At 44.4% G+C, this 25005-nt stretch overlaps 1 protein-coding gene across 7 annotated transcripts in view; it reads left to right on the top strand.

Moving 5' to 3' along the window:
* LOC112260173 (neurexin-1a) overlaps positions 1–25005 on the top strand; it is a 495882-nt gene that overhangs the window by 428074 nt on the left and 42803 nt on the right. For 4 of the 7 annotated variants that reach the window (XM_042327452.1, XM_042327443.1, XM_024435100.1 and 1 more), the window contains one exon: positions 22923–23010. In XM_042327452.1, coding sequence (XP_042183386.1) covers positions 22923–23010 — 88 coding nt within the window. The remainder of the gene's footprint in view (positions 1–22922; positions 23011–25005) is intronic. The other 3 variants (XM_042327447.1, XM_024435117.1, XM_024435126.2) reach the window with 1 other exon arrangement.

Genomic DNA, 25005 nt, shown 5'->3' with positions numbered 1-25005 from the left:
GAGGAGAGGTGGAGGGGAGAAGATGGAGGAGTGGGTGAGAAAAGGAGTAAAGGAGAGAAGGAGAAGGGGAGAGAAGGAGAGAATGAAAGAACGAGAGGGGGAGAAAAGGAGAGAAGGGGGAGGGCGAGAAGCAGAAAAGGAGAGGGAGAGAGAAGGAGAGAGGGAGTGATGGAGAGAAGTAGACAGGTGGAAAGAAGGAGAGGGGGAGATAAGGAGAGGGGGAGATTAGGATATATGTAGAGAAGGAGATGTGGAGAGGGGGAGAGGGGGAGAAGGTGAGGGGAGTAGGATATGTGTAGAGAAGGAGATGTGATGAGGGGGAGAGGGGGAGAGAAGGAGAGGAGAGAGGGGGAGATGGCGGGAATGAGAGGGGGAGATAATGAGATGTGTGGAGAATGAGATGTGGAGAATGGGAGAGAAGGAAAGGTGGAGAGAAGCAGAGAATGAGAGGAGAGAGAAGGAGGTGGTGATATGGGGAGAGTTGGAGAGGGGGAGAGAAGGACAGAGGGAAAGGGGAGAGAAGGAGAGGGAGAGAGGGGGAGAGGAGAGAGAAGGGGAGAGAAGGAGAGGGGGAGGGAAGTAGAGAAGGAGAGAAGGAGAAAGGGAGGGATTGAGAGAAGGAGAGGGGGAGAGAAGGGGAGAGAAACAGAGATGGAGAGGGTGAAAGAAGAAGGGGGAGAGAAGGAGAGGGGGAGAGAGATTGATATGTGTAGCGAACAAGATGTGGAGAATGGTAGAGATGGAGATGGGGAGAGTAGCAGAGATGGAGAGAAGTAGAGGGGGAGAGAATGAGAGGGGGAGATGGGAGAGAAGGAGAGAATGAGAGGTGGATAGAAGGAGAGGGGCAGAGAAGGGGAGAGGAGGAGTGTGGGAAAGAAGGAGAGGGGGAGAGAAGGAGATGAGTGGAGGAGAGGTTGAGAGGGGAAGAGAAGGAGAGGGGAATTGAAGCAGAGGGGGAAAGAAGGAGAGGGGGAGAGAATGACATGTGGGGAGATGGAGAGGGGAAGAGAAGGAAATGGGAATTGAAGGAGAGGGAGAGAGAAGGAGATGTTGGGAGATGGAGAGGGGGAGAGAAAGAGAGGGGAATTGAAGGAGAGGGGTAGAGAAGAAGATGTGGAGAGAAGGAGAAGGGGAGAGTGGGATAGAAGTAGAGAAGTTGAGGAGGAGAGAGGGAGGGGGAGAGAATGAGTGTGGGAGAGAATGATAAGGGGAGAGATGGAGAGGGGGAAATATGGAGAGAAGGAGAGGGGGAGAGGAGAGAACGAGAGAACAAGAGCTATAGATAGAAGGATAGGGGGAGTTAAGGAGAGGGGGAGATAAGGATAGGTGTAGAGATGAAGTGAACAACCCCTAAGCGTTGAGACACTGCAGTGTTGCCTTGAAGCCACCTGAAGAAGGCTTCACACAGGAAAGTGTTTGTGTGTGTGTGTGTGTGTGTGTGTGTGTGTGTGTGTCTGTGTGGGAAGGTTTTAATGAGGGTGTAGGCCACATAAGGCTGGACACACCTTAATTGGGGAGCACAGGCTCATAGTACGTAATGATTTTGGAATCAATGGTAAGATGTTTGTGTTTGATACCTTTCCATTCACTCCAATCCAGCCATTATTATGATCCATCTTCCCTCACCAGCCTCCTGTGGGGTTGTCACTATGTGTTTCTCAACGACTTATATAATTGCCCCACCCCACTGTTACCCCATCTGTCTGTTCCCTCTCACCCCTAAACCCCACTAGGACTTTTAACATAGAGAGTATAGCGCTGAACTTGTATGTGTTCTTCTCCAGGAATCAGACTTCTTTGGCCTCCCTCCCTCCCTCCCACATCTCTCCCTCCTTCCTTCCTTCTTCCCTCCATCCCTCCTTCTTTCTTTCTTTCTTTCTTTCTTTCTTTCTTTCTTTCTTTCTTTCTTTCTTTCTTTCTTTCTTTCTTTCTTTCTTTCTTTCTTTCTGCCTCTACCCTCTGTCTACCCCCACCTCTCTGTCCCTGTCTCTCCCTTCCCCTGCCCCTTCCCCCTCTCAAATGATTTCGCTTTCTTTCTTTCCTTCTTTCCTTCCTTCCTTCCTTCCTTCCTTCCTTCCTTTACTTCATTCCTTCCTCCCTCCCTCCCTGGAACAGGTCTTTTTCTGCCTTGTCCCCTTCCAAATCTCTTTCCCTGCAGCTATCAAATGACAAGCAGTACTGCTCAGACACTGTTGTTGATGAATATGAGGAGGAAATGAACATTACTCAGACTGGAACTTCTAGGAAATAATTAGGATCCTGTAAACGTTGTATCTCCAACTTATTTATTTATATGTGTTACTTTGCTGCTCAACATCCGACATGAGAAATTCATTAGGCGACTGTCACGGCTTGTTTGCGAGACTACACACATTAGCAAACAGTTGCTTTTCTGCATAGATTGGATCCAGCATACTGTTGATGAGGGACTGGAATATTCATGTGTTCTCCCTCAGCAGGCAATCAGGAAGATTTGATAGATTTCTAATTCAGAAACAGAGATCTACATATCATAACTTATTTCTAATAGAGATGCCCAACCCTGTTAATTGTGTTATATATAATCATAGAATAATCTGTTGTTCAAATGGCTGTGTGTGTGTGTGCTTTGTTGCCTCCTGGCATCTTGTTAGTGTGTCGTGTGAAGTCAGAAGCATGTAGGAAGATCTATTGCTGTATGGAAACATGATGGCATCAGGGGAAGGGATGACAGAGGATCCAGACTGTCCTCACACGCGCACGCACGCACGCATGCACGCACACACACACACACACACACACACACACACACACACACACACACACACACACAGAGAGAGTAATGTACAGCCTCAGGTCCAGCAGCAGCTGCTCAGCTGTACATAAAGCAGACGTCCCTCCCTAAAGGAGAGCTACTTCTCACTATAAATGAACAGACAGCAGCTGTTCTCCTCTTCCTCCACTTGCCATTGTGTTGTTGCACTATGTATCCACAACATGTTGTACACACACACACACACACACACTTCTCCAGCTGCACCATCGAGAAAATATTGACTGGCTGCATCACCGCTTGGTATGGCAACAGCTTGGAATTGAACTGTACAGAGGGAAGTGAGTATAGCCCAGTACATCACTGGGGCCGAGCTCCCTACTATACAGGACCTCTATACCAGGCGGTGTCAGAGGAAGCCCCTGAAAATTGTCAAATACTTGTTTTTTTATCTTCATTTTCTTTTGTTTGTTTTTAGTCCCATCCTTCAGCTACCCTCAACCCCTCTCGTTTATCTCTGAAGACCATCCAGCATTGCACTGTTAGTCTACACCTGTTGTTGTCACAAGTGTAGGGAGGAGTAGGGAGGAGGCAGTCGCAGGTTAGAATTGGTTAAAGTACCATATATAAAATCTGGACGAAACCCAAAGTGCAAAATAATAAAGTACTCAGGAAGGAGTAGGAGAGATTCCTCTCAGGAAAACAAGTACCATTTACAATGACCGACAAAGACAAATGACAGGGAGTATATATACAGCGAAAGAGTGGGGAACCAGGTGTGTGTAATGATGACGAGACAAGTCCGGGGTTGATGAGTGAAGGGCATTTGCCAGCAGCAGCTTCGGGCAGCTAGAGGGCCGGCGACGCCGAACGCCTGAGCTGGACAGGAGGGAGAGCCAAAGAGAAGGCTGGTGTTATAGTTGTGTACGATGTGAAAAATACATTTTATTTGATGCACACATACAGCAAAATGAAGAGACCACTGCAAAAATGATCAGTTCCTCTGGTTTTACTATTTATAGGTATGTGTTTGGGTAAATTGAACATTTTTCTTTTATTCTATGAACTACTGACAACATTTTTCCCAAATTCCAAATAAAAATATTGTTATTTAGAGCATTTATTTGCAGAAAATGACAACTGGTCAAAATAACAAAACATATGCTGTGTTGTCAGACCTCCAATAATGCAAAGAAAATGAATTCATATTCATTTTTATACAACACAAAATGCATGTTTTAATTTAGGATGAGTTCAGAAATCAATATTTGGTGGATTAACCCTGATTTTCTATCACCGCTTTCATGTCTTTGCATGCTCTCCACCAGTCTTTCACATTGATGTTGGGTGACTTTATGTCACGCCTGGCAAGCAGCTCGGCTTTGTTTGACCCCCCATAAACGTAACGCTCCTAGAGTGTAGAAAGCTGTCATCAAGGCAAAAAAATATGTTTTGATTTGTTTAACACCTTTTTGGTTACTACTTGATTCCATATGTGTTATTTCATAGTTTTGATTTCTTCACTAGTATTCTATAATATAGAAAATAGCAAAAATAAAGAAAAACCCTTGAATGAGTAGGTGTTCTAAAACTTTTGACCAGTGGTATATATGATAGTGATATAGACAGAGCAGCCAGGTAGAGTGGGTATCTCTATGAGTATGTTATAGACAGAGCAGCCTGGTAGAGTGGGTATCTCTGTGAGTATGTTATAGACAGAGCAGGCAGGTAGAGTGGGTATCTCTGTGAGTATGTTATAGACAGAGCAGCCAGGTAGAGTGGGTATCTCTGTGAGTATGTTATAGACAGAGCAGCCAGGTAGATTGGGTATCTCTATGAGTATGTTATAGACAGAGCAGCCTGGTAGAGTGGGTATCTCTGTGAGTATGTTATAGACAGAGCAGGCAGGTAGAGTGGGTATCGAGCAGCCAGGTAGAGAGGGTATCTCTGTGAGTATGTTATAGACAGAGCAGCCAGGTAGAGTGGGTATCTCTGTGAGTATGTTATAGACAGAGCAGCCAGGTAGAGTGGGTATCTCTGTGAGTATGTTATAGACAGAGCAGGCAGGTAGAGTGGGTATCTCTGTGAGTATGTTATAGACAGAGAAGCCAGGTAGAGTAGGTATCTCTGTGAGTATGTTATAGACAGAGCAGCCAGGTAGAGTGGGTATCTCTGTGAGTATGTTATAGACAGAGCAGGCAGGTAGAGTGGGTATCTCTGTGAGTATGTTATAGACAGAGCAGCCAGGTAGAGTGGGTATCTCTGTGAGTATGTTATAGACAGAGCAGGCAGGTAGAGTGGGTATCTGTGAGTATGTTATAGACAGAGCAGGCAGGTAGAGTGGGTATCTCTGTGAGTATGTTATAGACAGAGAAGCCAGGTAGAGTAGGTATCTCTGTGAGTATGTTATAGACAGAGCAGCCAGGTAGAGTGGGTATCTCTGTGAGTATGTTATAGACAGAGCAGCCTGGTAGAGTGGGTATCTCTGTGAGTATGTTATAGACAGAGCAGCCTGGTAGAGTGGGTATCTCTGTGAGTATGTTATAGACAGAGCAGGCAGGTAGAGTGGGTATCTCTGTGAGTATGTTATAGACAGAGCAGCCTGGTAGAGAGGGTATCTCTGTGAGTATGTTATAGACAGAGCAGCCTGGTAGAGTGGGTATCTCTGTGAGTATGTTATAGACAGAGCAGCCTGGTAGAGAGGGTATCTCTGTGAGTATGTTATAGACAGAGCAGCCTGGTCAAGTGGGTATCTCTGTGAGTATGTTATAGACAGAGCAGCTTGGTAAAGTGGGTATCTCTGTGAGTATGTTATAGACAGAGCAGCCTGGTAAAGTGGGTATCTCTGTGAGTATGTTATAGACAGATCAGCCTGGTAAAGTGGGTATCTCTGTGAGTATGTTATAGACAGAGCAGCCTGGTAAAGTGGGTATCTCTGTGAGTATGTTATAGACAGAGCAGCCTGGTAAAGTGGGTATCTCTGTGAGTATGTTATAGACAGAGCAGCCTGGTAAAGTGGGTATCTCTGTGAGTATGTTATAGACAGAGCAGCCTGGTAAAGTGGGTATCTCTGTATCTCTGTGAGTATGTTATAGACAGAGCAGCCTGGTAGAGTGGGTATCTCTGTGAGTATGTTATAGACAGAGCAGCCAGGTAGAGTGGGTATCTCTATGAGTATGTTATAGACAGAGCAGCCAGGTAGAGTGGGTATCTCTGTGAGTATGTTATAGACAGAGCAGCCAGGTAGAGTGGGTATCTCTGTGAGTATGTTATAGACAGAGCAGCCTGGTAAAGTGGGTATCTCTGTGAGTATGTTATAGACAGAGCAGCCTGGTAGAGTGGGTATCTCTGTGAGTATGTTATAGACAGAGCAGCCTGGTAAAGTGGGTATCTCTGTGAGTATGTTATAGACAGAGCAGCCTGGTAGAGTGGGTATCTCTGTGAGTATGTTATAGACAGAGCAGCCTGGTAAAGTGGGTATCTCTGTGAGTATGTTATAGACAGAGCAGCCTGGTAAAGTGGGTATCTCTGTGAGTATGTTATAGACAGAGCAGCCTGGTAAAGTGGGTATCTCTGTGAGTATGTTATAGACAGATCAGCCTGGTAAAGTGGGTATCTCTGTGAGTATGTTATAGACAGAGCAGCCTGGTAAAGTGGGTATCTCTGTGAGTATGTTATAGACAGAGCAGCCTGGTAAAGTGGGTATCTCTGTGAGTATGTTATAGACAGAGCAGCCAGGCAGACAGACCAGGGACTGTGTAGAAGAGGGCTAGACGGAAGTGCTTTCCACCATGATGCAAGTGCACACGTTTGTAGAATGTTGAATGATTTTGTGTGTGTGTGTGTGTGTGTGTGTGTGTGTGTGTGTGTGTGTGTGTGTGTGTGTGTGTGTGTGTGTGTGTGTGCGTGCGCGTGCGTGCGTGCGTGTGTGTGTGTGTGTGTGCCCGTTCTCACAGTCTTACGGTATTGTTCAGTGGGACTCTATTGGGCATCTGAGTGTAGATTAATCATCAGCGTTGACCTAGATTTAACACAAGGATGTCATCATCAGACATTTTGATAAGCGATTCAGTGTTCAGCTGTGCAGATACAGAGATGATATGGACAGACATGGAAACATAAAATGAGTGTAAGCCTTGTCTGATGACTCATTGTAGTCCTAGTCGGTTGAAAGACATTAGGGCCAGAGGTTAAGAACATAGGGAAAACACACTGTAGTTTACTATGTTGTTAGTACCTGGAAATACCAGACTTGACAAAACACTGTCTCAACCTGGGCCCTCTCCCTCTCTCTCTCTCGCTCTCTCTCACTCTCTTGCACTCTACTGCCCTCTCTTGCCCTCTCTACATAGCTCTCTCTCCTCTCCCTCTCTCTGTTTCTCACTAGGAGTTCAATTATGTGTTGTTTTGATGGAGGGAGAGACGGAGAGAGAGAAACAGAAAGTGAGAGGCTCAATAGAGAAATCCTTCCAACAATAAGGCTTGCCAGACAGAGTTCCGCTCTGCTCTAGTGAGATCCAGACTACCCAGCCTAGTCTGAGGGAGGTAATCTATGCTACTGGCATGAGAACCAATGTCACCTGGTCTGAACAAATAAGGAGTTCCATTGGAACAGACAAAATAACAAGTGCTAAGAGAAATGCAAGTGGCTAGGTCTGTAGAATGAGTCACTGGTTCTCAAACCACAATAGACCCAGTGAGACCTGTTTAGTCAAAGTACATGTCACTTCAAAACCACTTGATTTAACAATGATTCCAGCTCTTGATATTGTAGCACCGTAGACCCTATGTGCCACATTTGAATGGTAATTGCGGGTGCATTATTTGTGACGGTTAGCTAGCTGCTGAAGACAGCATAGGAGAGACTGCAGACAGGGCCCGAGGCATTTCAATGACACACTATTGTTCCCCAGATCCCCAGAGAAGTGGTTATTCTCTAAGACACTACCATCTTCCATTATGGATCATTTGCAGTGCAATAAGCTGAACACGCTGTTCCTCTGAGCCAAGAGAAGCAGGGTATGCAGTCTATGTCCCATGGAGCAATGGAGAAGTATTCCGTGTGTGTCTGAGTGTGTTCGTGCGCGTTGGTCTACAGCACTAGGCCAGGGCTGAGCATCTGCTATCCTCCAGGATCAGGTCAGGCTCATTCTGGAAAGTTTTAAATCAATAAAACACAGGGAAGCCAAGGATAGGGAGATAAAGAGAGAGAGAGGGAGAGGAGGGAGCAAAACAAGACGCAGATTGGCCACGTTGGTATAATACAGAGAAAACCACACAGACACACACAGCTCTCTGATGACCAATCAGCTTTCTGCTTTCACTGTTGTTTCATTTTCCCATGAGGAGATCACAGGAGCTCATAATTGACATCTCTACTCTTGTCGTTCTCATTATGCTGCACTTGTTTCAGTTAAGGAGGAAGTGTTGGTGGCAAATGTGTTTTATTTTATTGTGCATCTATTTTTAGCAATATATTCTGTCCCTCTTTCCACCTTAAATTGCCATTTACCTGAACACTACCTGGGAAGAGAGGGATGGAAGCGAGGATAGCAGAAAGCAGGATACATTACCTGGGCAGAGAGGGATGGAAGGGAGGATAGCAGAGAGGGATGGAAGCAAGGATAACAGAGAGGGATGGAAGCGAGGATAGCAGAGAGGGATGGAAGTGAGGATAACAGAGAGGGATGGAAGCCAGGATAACAGAGAGGGATGGAAGCCAGGATAACAGAGAGGGATGGAAGCGAGGATAGCAGAGAGGGATGGAAGTGAGGATAACAGAGAGGGATGGAAGCCAGGATAACAGAGAGGGATGGAAGCCAGGATAACAGAGAGGGATGGAAGCCAGGATAACAGAGAGGGATGGAAGCGAGGATAGCAGAGAGGGATGGAAGTGAGGATAACAGAGAGGGATGGAAGCCAGGATAATAGAGAGGGATGGAAGCCAGGATAACAGAGAGGGATGGAAGCGAGGATAGCAGAGAGGGATGGAAGCCAGGATAACAGAGAGGGATGGAAGCGAGGATAACAGAGAGGGATGGAAGCGAGGATAGCAGAGAGGGATGGAAGCGAGGATAGCAGAGAGGGATGGAAGCCAGGATAACAGAGAGGGATGGAAGCGAGGATAACAGAGAGGGATGGAAGCGAGGATAGCAGAGAGGGATGGAAGCGAGGATAACAGAGAGGGATGGAAGCCAAGATAACAGAGAGGGATGGAAGCCAGGATAACAGAGAGGGATGGAAGCGAGGATAGCAGAGAGGGATGGAAGCGAGGATAGCAGAGAGGGATGGAAGCGAGGATAACAGAGAGGGATGGAAGCCTTCAGATAAAAATCTTCTGTGCTTCCCAAATGGCACTCTATTCCCCATATAATTAAATACGTTTAACCAGAGAGCTATGGGATTCCCTATGGGCCCTGATCAAAAGTCATGTGCTAAGAAGAGAGTAGGCTGCCAATTGGGATGCAGCCCTTCAGATGTCTTCAACGTCCTACCTGCTGACTATCAGCCCGTTTCCATAGAGACAGTGGGTGCCGTTAGAGAAACAATGTGGCAGAAAAGAAACACCACAGTCATCACAGTGAAGGTGTCACACACACACACACACACACACACACACACACACACACACACACACACACACGCCAACATACACAGACACACACACACAGACACACACACACACACACACACACACCAACACACACATGCACGTGTGCATACACACACACACACATAGACACACACACGCCAACATACACATGCATACACACACACAAAATACACACACAGTACAGAGGTGTCTCTTCCACCTCTTTTCCTGCTACAGAGCCGGTGAACGATAGCAGCACTCAGCCTCTCCAAAGGGACAGCCTTCTCTCTGTTCTGTATTGTGAATCTGGAACAGTCGAGGGTTGGAGGAAACAACCAAATTGTTGAGGGAAAGGATTCATTCAATGTGTTTGCAAGGATATCTCTTAAAATATCAATCAAATCAAATTGTATTTGTCACATGCTTCGTAAAAAACAGGTGTAGACTAACTGTGAAATGCTTTCTTACAGGCTCTTCCCAACAATACAGAGAGAAAAAGATAAATCATAGAAAAATAAAAACCCAAGGAATAAAAACACAATGAGTAATGATGGCTATATACACAGGGTACCAGTACTGAGTTGATGTGCAGGGGTACGAGGTTATAACATGGCCATATACACGGGGTACCAGTACTGAGTTGATGTGCAGGGGTACGAGGTTATAACATGGCCATATACACGGGGTACCAGTACTGAGTTGATGTGCAGGGGTACGAGGTTATAACATGGCTATATACACAGGGTACCAGTACTGAGTTGATGTGCAGGGGTACGAGGTAATAACTTGGCTATATACACAGGGTACCAGTACTGAGTTGATGTGCAGGGGTACGAGGTAATAACTTGGCTATATACACGGGGTACCAGTACTGAGTTGATGTGCAGGGGTACGAGGTTATAACATGGCCATATACACGGGGTACCAGTACTGAGTTGATGTGCAGGGGTACGAGGTAATAACTTGGCTATATACACAGGGTACCAGTACTGAGTTGATGTGCAGGGGTACGAGGTAATAACTTGGCTATATACACGGGGTACCAGTACTGAGTTGATGTGCAGGGGTACGAGGTTATAACATGGCCATATACACGGGGTACCAGTACTGAGTTGATGTGCAGGGGTACGAGGTTATAACATGGCCATATACACGGGGTACCAGTACTGAGTTGATGTGCAGGGGTACGAGGTTATAACATGGCCATATACACGGGGTACAAGTACTGAGTTGATGTGCAGGGGTACGAGGTAATATCTTGGCTATATCAAATCAAATCACATTTTATTGGTCACATACACATATTTAGCAGATGTTATTGCGGGTGTAATGAAATGCTTGTTTGCCCATCTCCAACAGTGCTGTAGTATCTAAAAACGATTCACAACAATACACACAAATCTAAAAGTAAAATATGTAAAGTATTAGATTGAGCAATGTCGGAGTGGCATTGACTAAAATACTGCAGAATAGAATACAGTATATGCATATGACATGAGCAAAGCAGCATGTAAATATTATTTAAACATGAAACATTATTAAAGTGACTAGTTTTCCATCGTTACAACTGCTCCGCTATAGAAAATATATGTATGCATGTTTGATATCCCTCTGTTAGATATCACTTGTTTCATATCCCTCTATGTTACATATCACTTGTGTTATATATCACATATCACATATCACTACCTTAATCGTGACTTAATCGGATTATTGTGTGGCATTTCCACTTAGAGCAAAGATGGGGGTTTGTGGGGCAGTGGCAGTCGGCAATGTTCATATGCGTGTGCATGCCTCCCCATGTTGAGGTTGCAGATAACCTGGGCCAGGGCAGTTCTGGACTTGACTGCTGTCTGTGGTCCTCTAGGAAGCAGACCACAGACAGACAACCAGACCATGTGACTGCCAGGCAGCCAGGCCAGTCCAATTAAGGGAAAGCATGATCAGTCTTCTTGGATGGAACAGGAGCGTGACAGAGATAAAGGAATGACGACCGCTCCCCCGGCTGAGTCAGGTCAGACTTCCAGGTTCAAATATCCCTGAATGGCTCAATCAGTGTCAGGGGTCAAAGCCACTTCTAAGACCTGCGTTCACACTGTGTGGCACAACGAGATTTGTTGTTAGATTTGTGTTACCACCACTTACCACCAGTTGCCACCAGCTACCACAACTTATCACCAGTTACCACTAGCCACCACCAGTTACCACTAGCTACCACCAATTACCACCAGCTACCACCACTTACCACCATCTACCACCACTTACCACCAGTTACCACCAGCTACCACTAGTTACAACCAGTTACCACCAGTTACCACCACTTACCACAACTTACCACCACTTACCACCAGTTACCACCAGCTACCACTAGCTACCACCAGTCACCACCAGCTACCACCAGCTAACACCACTTACCACTAGTTAACACCAGCTACCACCAGCTACCACCACTTACCACTAGTTACCACCACTTACCACCAGTTACCACCAGCTATCACCACTTTCCACCAGTTACCACCAATTACCACCACTTACCACCAGTTACCACCAGTTACCACCAGTTACCACTAGCTACCACCAGTTACCACCAGCTACCACCAGTTACCACCAGGTACCACCTGCTACCACCACTTACCACAGCTTACCACCACTTACCACCAGCTACCACCAGCTACCACCAGTCACCACCAGCTACCACCAGCTACCACCACTTACCACTAGTTAACACCACTTACCACCACTTACCACTTACCACCAGTTACCACTAGTTACCACCAATTACCACCAGTTACCACCAGTTACCACCAGCTACGACCAGTTACCACCAGGTACCACCTGCTACCACCACTTACCACACCTTACCACCACTTACCACCAGTTACCACCAGCTACCACCAGCTACCACTAGCTACCACCAGTCACCACCAGCGAACACCACTTACCACTAGATAACACCACTTACCACCACTTACCACCTGCTACCACCATTTACCACCAGTTACCACTAGTTGCCACCACTTACCACCACTTTCCACCGCTTACCACCAGTTACCACCAGTTACCACCAGTTACCACCAGTTACCACTAGCTACCACCAGTTACCACCACTTACCACCACTTACCACCTGCTACCACCATTTACCACCAGTTACCACCAGTTACCACCACTTACCACCAGTTACCACTAGCTACCACCAGTTACCACCAGGTACTACCTGCTACCACCAGTTACCACCAGTTACTAGAAGTTAACACCAGTTACTAGCAGCTACCACCTGCTACCACTAGCTACAACAAGTTACCAGCAGCTACCACCAATTACCACCTGCTACCACCAGCTACCACCAGTTACTAGCAGTTACCACCAGTTACTAGCAGTTACCACCAGTTACCACCAGCTACCACCAGCTACCACCAGTTACCAACAGCGTCCACCATCTTCTACCAGTTACCACTAGCTACGACCAGTTAATACGAGTTACCACCGGCTACCACCAGTCATGCTGCTGAACACCAGTCATAGTTATTATCACATACTGTATGTCATACTCCTGTGATGTCAGAGGAAAACAGATAATAGTGTTTGTTGTTTGCAGTAACTCCTTGGTTGTAATATCCCAAATGGACATAGCAATTTAACCAAATAAGGATTTTAGCTTAAAGTAAAGTGTTACCTTGAACCTTCCTCGGTACATCTTGTATGATTGCTTGTACGGTTGGCCAACATTGTCTGGGACATGTTCTGCATCTTCTTCAAGCAAAGTCTAGCTGAGATCAGATTAATGATGTGTATCTGTAAAGTACCTACAACGCACTAAACTACCATAGAAAATGGCTTCCTTCAGCACTTTAGCCTGCAGCACTAGATTAACGAGCCCCTACATGCCCCAAGGCCTTACTTTCAGCACTTTAGAAAAAGAAGAGATTAATGGATGCTTGGGTGCTTGGGTGCTCCAACACTACAGAGTAATGGACTACTACCTGACTGCTCCAACACTACAGAGTAATGGACTACTACCTGGTTGCTCCAACACTACAGAGTAATGGACTACTTCCTAGCTGCTCCAACACTACAGAGTAATGGACTACTACCTGGCTGCTCCAACACTACAGAGTAATGGACTACTACCTGGCTGCTCCAACACTACAGAGTAATGGACTACTACCTGGCGCCTCTGATACATGTGGTAAAGAGATCAATGGACTGCAGACAGTGGGGGAAATAACAAGGACGCCGTCACTGGTGCACATAAAAATGATATGATATTGCAAACTGGATATTCGTCAAATCCTTCATGATTTTTGTCTTCTAACAGGCCCACAATGTTCTTATAAAAATCTGATTTGGGTATATTTGGCTGTATTCTCTGAATAATTTTTTGATATTGTCCTTTTGAGGGTTAGAAAAAATTTCTGAATTCTAATCCCTGTTCATATAAATTGTTAGCATAGCTAGCATATAGATATCGGTGCTGGTAGTTGAAGCCATTTTTAAGTCTAATGCAGTTGATTAGTGAAGATGACATGAACATGTGTTGGGGTTGACCACCATACAAGATTATATTGAGATTTTTACCCCAAAATAGTATGAAATACACACAGAAACAATAGCCTAAGTGTAGGCAAATTTTGATTGGGGAAAAGAGGAGATTCGGAATCTTTCCCCCATGGGGGGACGTGTGTTTGGTGTTGCCAATGCATTTCCATTGTTTTGGCCGAGTTCAATCGATAAATTTACCGCATCTATGCTTGTGTCACGCCCTGACCTTAGTTATCTTTGTTTTCTTTATTATTTTGGTTAGGTCAGGGTGTAACGAGGGGGTTTGTTGTGTTTTTGTATTGTCTAGGGGGTTTTGTATGTCTAGGGGTTTTGTAAGTCTAGGTGTTTATATGTCTATGGTTGCCGAGATTGGTTCTCAATCAGAGGCAGCTGTTTATCGTTGTCTCTGATTGGGGACCATATTTAGGTAGCCATATTCCTTGGGCAGTTTGTGGGTTCTTATTCTATTTTTAGTTGCCTGTCTGCATTAGCCATGTTAGCTTCACGGTTCGGTTAGTTGTTTTGTTCAGTGTTCTTTCTTGAATAAAGAAGTATGTATGCTTAGCACGCTGCACCTTGGTCTCCTCCATATGACGACCCTGACAGCTTGTCTACTAGAGTGTGTGTGACTGGGGTACGGCGCTGTTAGCAAGGTAGTGTTGTTAAATGTGGAGATAGTGTAATGTACCCTCCAATTATCAGGTTCAGGTATCTTTGGTAAGATATAAAATAATGGTATATTGCTTCCCAATAATATATTTACACTGCCATCTTAATATATTATTACTGGCATGGGACTGAGGTTAGGCTGAGTCTGTCTTAATCCAAGTAATGACACAATATATTTTTTTGTAAGTCTCTCATGTAGCCCGCATTAGATTGCCACTGGTAACTGGTCTCTGAGAGAGAGAATCAGAGTGTGAGAGAGGCCACAAACCACACCATAAATGTATAATGTTATTGGATTCCGACCGGGTCAAGACCGTATCAAAATGTTGACTTGCACACTAATCCAACCTGGAATACATTTGCCTAATGGCTTCTGCATTCATTTATGGTTTGTTTTACAGGCTTACCTCTGTCTCAGCTGTGACATACAGTGCCTGAAGAAAATATTCATACCCTTGACTTAATTCATGTTGTTTCATAGTCTGAATTGAAAATATACTTAACTTAAAAAATAAACCCAACATGTAACAATTTCAATGATTTTACTGACTTGCAGTAAATCAGTCAATTGAAATAAATTCTTTAGGCCCTAATATATGGATTTCACATGACTGGGCAGGGGCGCAGCCATGGGTTGGCCTGGGAGGCCATAGGCCCTAGTACTTGGGAGTCAGGCCCAGCCAATCAGAATTTGTTTTGTTTTTTTACCACAGAAGAGCTTTATTACAGACATAAATAGTCTTCAGTTTCCTCGGCTATCTGGATGGTCTCAGATGATCCCGCAGGTGAAGAAGCCAGATATGGAGGTCCAAGGCTGGCGTGGTTACACAGGGTCTGCGGTTGTGATGCCGGTTGGACATTTTGGCAAATTCTCTAAAACGATGTTGATGGAGGCTTACGGTAGATAAATTAACATTCACTTCTCTTGCAACAGATCTGGTGGACATTCTTGCACTAAGCATGCCAATTTCACCCTCCCTCAAAACTTGAGACATCTGTGGCGTTGTGTGTGTCAAAACTGCACATTTTAGAGTGGCCTTTTTATGTCCCCAGTGAAGGTCCATCTGTGTAATGATCATGCTGTTTATTCAGCTGCTTGATACGTCAGGTGGATGGATTATCTTGGCAAAGGAGAAATGCTCACTAACAGGGATGTAAACAAATTGGTGCAATATTTATTTTGTAAAAAAAAAAAAAAAAATTTTTTTTTTAAATATATATATTTTTTTTACCAACATTTCCTCGCCAATTGGTAGTTACAGTCTTGTCTCATCACTGCAACTCCCGTACGGACTCGGGAGAGGCGAAGGTTAACCCGGAAGCCAGCCACACTAATGTGTCGGACGAAACACTGCGCACCTGGCAACCTTGTCAGTGTGCACTGCGCCCCGCCCGCAAAAGGAGTCACTAGCGCAAAGATTCACAGTAGGTATGGTGTTCTTTGGATGCAACTCAGCATTCTTTGTCCTCCAAACACGACAAGTTGAGTTTGGAGTTCTATTTTGTTTCATCTGACCATATGACATTCTCCCAATCTTCTTCTGGATCATCCAAATGCTCTCTAACAAACTTCAGACGGGCCTGGACATGTACTGGCTTAAGCAGGGGGACATGTCTGGCACTGCAGGATTTGAGTCCCTGGCGGCATAGTGTGTTACTGATGGTAGGCTTTGTTACTTTGGTCCCAGCTCTCTGCAGGTCATTCACTAGGTCCCCCGTGTGGTTCTGGGATTTTTGCTCACAGTTCTTGTGATCATTTTGACCCCACGGGGTGAGATCTTGCGTGGAGGCACAGATCGAGGGAGATTATCAGTGGTCTTGTATGTCTTCCATTTCCTAATAATTGCTCGCACAGTTGATTTCTTCAAACCAAGCTGTTTACCTATTGCAGATTCAGTCTTCCCAGCCTGGTGCAGGTCTACAATTTTGTTTCTGGTGTCTTTTGACAGCACTTTGGTCTTGGCCATAGTGGAGTTTGGAGTGTGACTGTTTGAGGTTGTGGACAGGTGTCTTTTATACTGATAACAAGTTCAAACAGGTGCCATTAATACAGGTCATGAGTGGAGGACAGAGTAGCCTCTTAAAGAAGAAGTTACAGGTCTGTGAGAGCCAGAAATCGTGCTTGTTTGTAGGTGACCAAATACTTATGTTCCACCTTAATTTGCAAATAAATTCATAAAAAATCCTACAATGTGATTTTCTGGATTTTTTTTCTCATTTTGTCTGTCATAGTTGATGTGTACCTATGATGAAAATCACAGGCCTCTCTCATCTTTTTAAGTGGGAGAACTTGCACAATTGGTGGCTGACTAAATACTTTTTGGCGCCACTTTATATCTTCAAACAGATTTAAGTCACAATTAGCCTACTCACAGGAACATTCAATCTGGTCTTGGTAAGCAACTCCAATGTATATTTGGCCTTGTTTTAGGTTATTGTCCAGCTTATTTTCCTGCTGTCAATTTGTCTTTCAGTGTCTGGTGGAAAGTAGACCATTTTTGTCTCTAGGATTTTGCCTGTGCTTAGCCATATTCCTTGTCGATGACAAGCATACAGTGCTTTGCAAAAGTATTCACCCCTTGGCATTTTTCCTATTTTGTTGCATTACCACCTGTAATTGAAATGTATTTTTATTTGGATTTCATGTAATGGACATACAAAATAGTCCAAATCAAATCAAATCAAATTTATTTATATAGCCCTTCGTACATCAGCTGATATCTCAAAGTGCTGTACAGAAACCCAGCCTAAAACCCCAAACAGCAAGCAATGCAGGTGTAGAAGCACGGTGGCTAGGAAAAACTCCCTAGAAAGGCCAAAATCTAGGAAGAAACCTAGAGAGGAACCAGGCTATGTGGGGTGGCCAGTCCTCTTCTGGCTGTGCCGGGTGGAGATTATAACAGAACATGGCCAAGATGTTCAAATGTTCATAAATGACCAGCATGGTCGTATAATAATAAGGCAGAACAGTTGAAACTGGAGCAGCAGCATGGCCAGGTGGACTGGGGACAGCAAGGAGTCATCATGTCAGGTAGTCCTGGGGCATGGTCCTAGGGCTCAGGTCCTCCGAGAGAGAGAGAGAGAAAGAGAGAATTAGATTTGAGACGACTGTACAACCATTAAGATTAATTGTCAGTTTCAGCAGAAGATCTCTTTGTTTCTAGGGACCTAGAACAAGCATCTCTGTTTTGTCCGAGTTTAAAAGTAGAAAGTTTGCAGCCATCCACTTCCTTATGTCTGAAACACATGCTTCTAGCGAGGGCAATTTTGGGGCAGTGAAAAAATTACAAAAAAATGTAAAAAAGAAAAAAGGGAAAAGGGGTGCGTGCATGTGAATTCACATGGCTATGAAGCCCCGAAATAATATCTGGTGTTAACCAATTACCTTCAGTAGTCATATAATTAGTTCAATAAAGTCCACCTACTGTATGTGCAATCTAAGTGTCACATGATCTCAGTATATATACACCTGTTTTGAAAGGCCCCAAAGTCTGACACACCACTAAGCAAGGGGCACCATCAAGGAAGTGGCACAATGAAGACCAATGAGCTCTCCAAACAGGTCAGGGACAAAGTTGTGGAGAAGTACAGATCAATTAAAAAAATCTGATACATTGAACCACTGTACCCATAACATGATAAAACCACAACCATGCTTGAAAATATGAAGTGGTACTTAGTGACATGTTGGATTTGCCAAATACATACAGTAGCACTTTTTCAGGACAAAGTTCATTTATTTGCTACATTTTTTGCAGTTTTACTGAAGTGCCTTTTTGCAAACCGCATTTTATTCTGTACAAACTTCTTTTCACTCTGTCATTGAGGTTAGTTTTGCAGAGTAAGTACAATGTCAGTTTTCTCCTGTCACAGCCACTAAACTAACTGTTTTAAAGTGACCATTGAAATCCCTTAAGCGGTTTCCTTCCTCTCCGGCAACTGAGTTAGGAAGGATGCCTGTATCTTTGTAGTGACTGAGTGTTAACACACCATCCAAAGTGTCATTAACAACTTCACCATGCTCAAACGTGTCCTTCTTTACAAGGCTTTTGAAAACCTCCCTGGTCTTTGTGGTTGAATCAGTGTTTGAAACTCACTGCTCGACTAAGGGATCTTACAGATAATTGTAGGTTTGGGGCTCAGAGATGAGGTAGTCATTCTAAAGTCATGTTAAACACTATTGCACACAGGGGGAGTCCATACAACTTAGTATGTTATTTGTTAAAGGGATACTTCACAATTTTGGCAATGTGGCCCTTCATTTACTTTCCCAGAGTTAGATGAACTGAAGCATGAAAGAAGTTAGCGGTAGTTTCACAAGCTGATGCTAACTAGCATTAGTGAAATGGCTGGAAGTCTATGGGTATCTGCTAGCATGCTATAACATATCCATAGACATCCAACGCTAGTTAATAAAGGGCCTCTGTCAAAATCCTGAAGTACATTTTTACTCCTGAATTTATTTAGGCTTGCCATAACAAAGGGATTGAATACGTTGACAAGACATTTAAGCTTTTCATGTTTGTTTTTATTTGTAAACATTTCAAAACAAACAATTCCACTTTTACATTATGGGGTAGTGTGTAAGCCAGTGACACAAATCACAGTTAAGCCACTAACAAAGTGGAAAAAGTCAAGGGGTGTGTATACTGTCTGAAGCGACTGTATCTATGTGAGGCTGATTTAGATAAGATGGGTCAAAGATGTGTCATATGGTAGGGAAAGCTACTGTATACTCTATTTTCAGAAGCATCACTGGCTGATTTCACTCCTTGAGATTGGAACTGAAATATGTTATTTACTGAACATACAATATGACAGCCTATTCTGGTTGTAAAGCCATGAAGTGTGTAGACGATCATCCTCATATGGGGCACTATGTAGGAGAACAGACCGAAAGATGGAGCGCCCGGGGGAGATGTATTGATCACCGTTCGTACGTCTTGCCTGTCTGTCTGTTGGTGCCTCCTCTGTGTAGCTGCAGGAGGGGGAGTGTCAGGATCCCCCGCCAGAAAAACAAATCACGTCGGCTCGGTGATGGATGTGGCAATCCATGAATCTGCCGGGCTCTGCCATCTGGCCGGGCTGACACTGGGCCGACACTGTATATCAGACTCATGCACAGCAAATTAAATTTACATTTGGACGGCTTCCCCAGGCAGGCCTCAATGAGCCTCACCGAGCACAGATGTACCAAAAAAATAAACAAACTAAGCCTCTACTTTCTCTCTCTGCCACAAACCTCTGACCAGGTCTGCTAGCTACTTGAAGGTCATGATAATGTTAGAAATGTTATGGATGACATTAGACAAAGAAACCACCAAACACAGATGTACCGAAATCAAAAACCCTCCCGATGGTGTGGGACCTTGGGTGTGGGACAGTGGAGGCTGCTGAGCGGAGGACGACTCATAATAATGGAGTGAATGGTATCAAACAATTGGTTTTCATTCCAGCCATTCCTTTCCATTCCAGCCATTATTATGAGCCGTCTTCCCCTCAGCAGCCTCCATTGGTGTGGGACTTACGCTGTGGGATGTTGTGTGTGTGGGATGGCTAAGTCACGATGGTTGAACATACAGTCGTGGCCAAAGGTTTTGAGAATGACACAACTATTAATTTCCACAAAGTTTGCTGCGTCATTGTCTTTAGATATTTTTGTCAGATGTTACTATGGAATACTGAAGTACAATTACAAGCATTTCAAGTGTCAAAGGCTTTTATTGACAACTACATGAATTTGATGCAAAGAGTCAATATTTGCAGTGTTGACCCTTCTTTTTCAAGACCTCTGTAATCCACCCTGGCATGCTGTTAATTAACTTCTGGGCCACATCCTGACTGATGGCAGCCCATTCTTGCATAATCAATGCTTGAGTGCTTGAGTGTGTCAGAATTTGTGGGTTTTTGTTTGTCCGCCCGCCTCTTGAGGATTGACGACAAGTTCCAAATGGGATTAAGGTCCGGGGAGTTTCCTTGCCATGGACCCAAAATATCGATGCTTTGTTCCCCGAGCCACTTCGTTATCACTTTTTCCTAATGGCAAGGTGCTCCATCATGCTGGAAAAGGCATTGTTCGTCACCGAACTGTTCCTGGATGGTTGGGAGAATTTGCTCTCGGAGGATGTGTTGGTACCATTCTTTATTCATGGCTGTGTTCTTAGGCAAAATTGTGAGTGAGCCTACTCCCTTGGCTGAGAAGCAAACCCACACATGAATGGTCTCAGGATGCTTTACTGTTGGCATGACACAGGACTGATGGTAGCGCTCACCTTGTCTTCTCTGGACAAGCTTTATCACTCTTCATAACATTCTGGAGTATATGCAAATTGCCATCATACAAACTGAGGCAGCAGACTTTGTGAAAATTAATATTTGTGTCATTCTCAAAACTTTTGGCCACGACTGTAGAGTATAGGAACAGTGTATTACATCCCACCAAGTTTGTTCTTATTGTTATATGACCCCTGTAGAACATTTTTTATATACTTTGTGTAATTTTCTGGGGATAAAATATTGAATTTGGCCTTTACTACTATAGCCCATTGAAACCCATTGAATAACACATTCGTGAATGGCAAAAAAAGTATCATAAGAAATACGATTTGGAAGTGTCTGTCCTATATTTAGGAGATAGACGAAAGCTCAGGAAATGAATATATTTTTTGGGGACAAAAATTTAAGCTCTAATTTTAATTGGGCACAAAATAACCTCCATACTTTCATTAATTTGTATGGGTTACCTTCAGTTGAGTCCGGTGACACTTTGGTTGCAGAGCAGACTGATTATAGGCACGTGTCATGGTCTGACAAACACTGCTGTAGTTCAACCACTTTCCTCCGCAAATGCGGAAGGCTGATAGGAGGATGTGGTGGAATGAGACGCAGCCCACGTAAGAAAACATATCTCTAGTTTAATTAGTTGGATTTTGATGGGAATTATTTTATTATGTTACATAGATTGACACACCTAAAATATATAATAAAGACTTTCTATCACAAGTCTGCTCTTTGGGCTTTCCAATATTTTTGTTTCTATCTGCCAGCAGTCTGTGCACTCTAAATGTCAGTGGTGTTTGGTGATGGCACTAAACAATCCCTCTAAATGTCAGTGGTGTTTGGTGATGGCACTAAACAATCCCTCTAAATGTCAGTGGTGTTTGGTGATGGCACTAAACAATCCCTCTAAATGTCAGTGGTGTTTGGGGATGGCACTAAACAATCCCTCTAAATGTCAGTGGTGTTTGGTGATGGCACTTAGCAATCCCTCTAAATGTCAGTGGTGTTTGATGGCACTAAACAATCCCTCTAAATGTCAGTGGTGTTTGGTGATGGCACTTAGCAATCCCTCTAAATGTCAGTGGTGTTTGATGGCACTAAACAATCCCTCTAAATATCAGTGGTGTTTGATGGCACTAAACAATCCCTCTAAATGTCAGTGGTGTTTGGTGATGGCACTAAACAATCCCTCTAAATGTCAGTGGTGTTTGGTGATGGCACTAAACAATCCCTCTAAATGTCAGTGGTGTTTGGTGATGGCACAAAACAATCCCTCTTAATATCAGTGGTGTTTGGTGATGGCACTAAACAATCCCTTGGAGGGCTATTTGTTTCCGCACACTGGCTGTGCCTTAGTATGAGCTTAGTTCGAGTTGACAGTAAGCGCTGTGAACTTTACCCTCTATTGTTCCTCGATAATCAAATCTAATTTCTGTAAGGACAATAGTGTCGCCTGGAAAACAGAGGCAGCAGTAGCAGCTGGTATTTGTGGCCGTTAGCCGACTACAACTGTATTTGACAGATAAATCCCCCAGCTAAGCAGTATGAGTTTCCATGATTCCATTCCAATCTGTCATTCTCTCCGGATTTGTTCATTCAAACCGTTTAGATTCCAGGATTGATAGTGTGATGGTTTTGGAGGTGTGGATTGGAACAACACTTTTTCTCAGTTAACTGTTAACTCTCTCTCTCTCTCTATCTTATATCCAGTCAGCTATTCAGTATCCTCAATGCATGTGGGTAGAAACAGTTTCAGTGCCTTAAAGGGAGTGCGATATTAACCTATTTTCTACTTAACCAGAGTCAGATGAACTCGTTGATACCATTTGTATGTCTCCATTATGAAGGAAATTAGAGGTAGTTTCGCAGTCAATGTAAACTAGCGTTAGCGCAATGACTGAAGTCCACAAGAGCAGCTAGCATCCATGAATTTATCTAATAGCTTAGTTGCCTGAATCTGTCCCTATGGTATCATCTGCTGGATGGTGAAAACACTTCATGACCTGGTTGACTGGGGTTCTTCATTATTCTGCTGTTTGTATGCCCTGCTCTCATTCCTAACCCTCTCTTTTTCTCTCTGCTCCCTCCAGACGACGGACGATCTGCCGGTGGCATCTGCGGAGTGTCCGAGCGATGACGAGGACATTGATCCCTGTGAGCCGAGCTCAGGTGGGTTAGGTTAGTCATCTCTTTTTATTCCTTCTGTCTCTGGGTGTCGCTGTCAGTCTCTCACCGTACCGCCTGCCAGTCAGTCAGTAGTCAGTCTCTCACCATACCGCCAGTCAGTCAGTCAGTCTCTCACCGTACCGCCTGCCAGTCAGTCAGTAGTCAGTCTCTCACCGTACCGCCAGTCAGTCAGTCAGTCTCTCACCGTACCGCCAATCAGACAGTCAGTCAGTCTCTCGCCGTACCACCAGTCAGTCAGTCAGTCTCTCACCATACGGCCCGCCAGTCAGTCAGTCAGTCTCTCACCATACGGCCCGCCAGTCAGTCAGTCAGTCTCTCACCGTACCGCCAGTCTGTCAGTCAGTCTCTCACCGTACAGCCAGTCAGTCTCTCACTGTACCGCCAGTCTGAGTCTCTCACCATACCGCCAGTTAGTCAGTCTCTCACCGTACAGCCAGTCAGTCTCTCACCGTACCGCCAGTCAGTCAGTCTCTCACTGTGCCTCCAGTTAGTCAGTCAGTCTCTCACCATACCGTCAGTCAGTCAGTCACTCTCACCGTACCGCCATTCAGGCAGTCTCTCACTGTGCCTCCAGTTAGTCAGTCAGTCTCTCACCATAGCGCCAGTCAGTCAGTCTCTCACCGTACCGCCAGTCAGTCAGATAGTCAGTCAGTCTCTCACCGTACTGTCAGTCAGTCTCTCACCATACCGCCAGTCAGTCTCTCACCGTACTGCCAGTCAGTCTCTCACTGTACCGCCAGTCAGTCAGTCTCTCACTGTGCCTCCAGTTAGTCAGTCAGTCTCTCACCATACCGTCAGTCAGTCAGTCACTCTCACCGTACCGCCAGTCAGTCAGTCTCTCACTGTGCCTCCAGTTAGTCAGTCAGTCTCTCACCATAGCGCCAGTCAGTCAGTCTCACACCGTACCGCCAGTCAGTCAGTCACCATAATTTGCAAATAAATTCATAAAAATTCCTACAATGTGATTTTCTGGATTTTTTTTCTTCTCATTTTGTCTGTCATAGTTGAAGTGTACCTATGATGAAAATTACAGACCTCTCTCATCTTTTTAAGTGGGAGAACTTGCACAATTGGTGGCTGATTAAATACTTTTTCCCCCCACTGTATGTAAGGTCCCTCAGTCAAGTATTGCATTTTAAACAATGCAATACTTGCATCTGTTAGCTTTTTTAATTGGGCTACGGCAGTCAATTGCAAAATATTGTAACAGTATTTGTGATTGCCTTCTCAACTCTGCATCGCTTACTTTAATGTGGGCCTACTAAGCCAATTGTAAATTAGTCTGATATAATGTCTCATATCTCACCACCACTAATGAGATGGGTGTCCTTGATGCATGTCAGCTTCTCAAAGACAGGGGGCGTGGTCGACAGTGCGCACCTCATCTCTCCTGTCACATCCAACCTGGATTGTTATTTGTTTTTACTGTAGACAAGAGCATTGAATCAGTGTACCATGAGTTGTACTGCTTGGAGGCAGATGACACAGTATTCCATTTGCCAGAAACTCCTCCATAGTGACCCATGAATGCATTGTCTGCAGCATTTAGTGACCAGGTAGGCCAGTTGAGAACAGGTTTTCATTTACAACTGCGATCTGGCCAAATAAAGCAAAGCAGTGCGACAAAAACAACACAGAGTTACACATGGGATAAACAAATGTACAGTCAATAACACCATAGAAAAATCTGTATACAATGTGTGCAAATGACGTGAAGAGGTAAGGCAATAAATAGTGGCGAAGTAATTACAATTTAGCAATTAACACTGGAGTGATAAATAGGCAGATGAGGATGTGCATGTAGAAATACTGGTATGCAAAAGAGCAGAAAATCAAATATGGGGATGAGGTAGGTAGTTGGTTGGGGTATTTACAGATGGGCTGTGTACAGTTGCAGCGATCGGTAAGCTGCTCTTACTGTCACGTTCTGACCTTAGTTCTTTTGTTATGTCTTTGTTTTAGTATGGTCAGGGTGTGAGTTGGGGT

The sequence above is a fragment of the Oncorhynchus tshawytscha genome, linkage group LG01, assembly GCF_018296145.1.
Source record: "Oncorhynchus tshawytscha isolate Ot180627B linkage group LG01, Otsh_v2.0, whole genome shotgun sequence".
Lineage (NCBI taxonomy): Eukaryota > Metazoa > Chordata > Actinopteri > Salmoniformes > Salmonidae > Oncorhynchus > Oncorhynchus tshawytscha.
The sequence above is the reverse complement of the archived record's forward strand: the minus strand, read 5'-3'. Positions and strand labels throughout refer to the sequence as shown.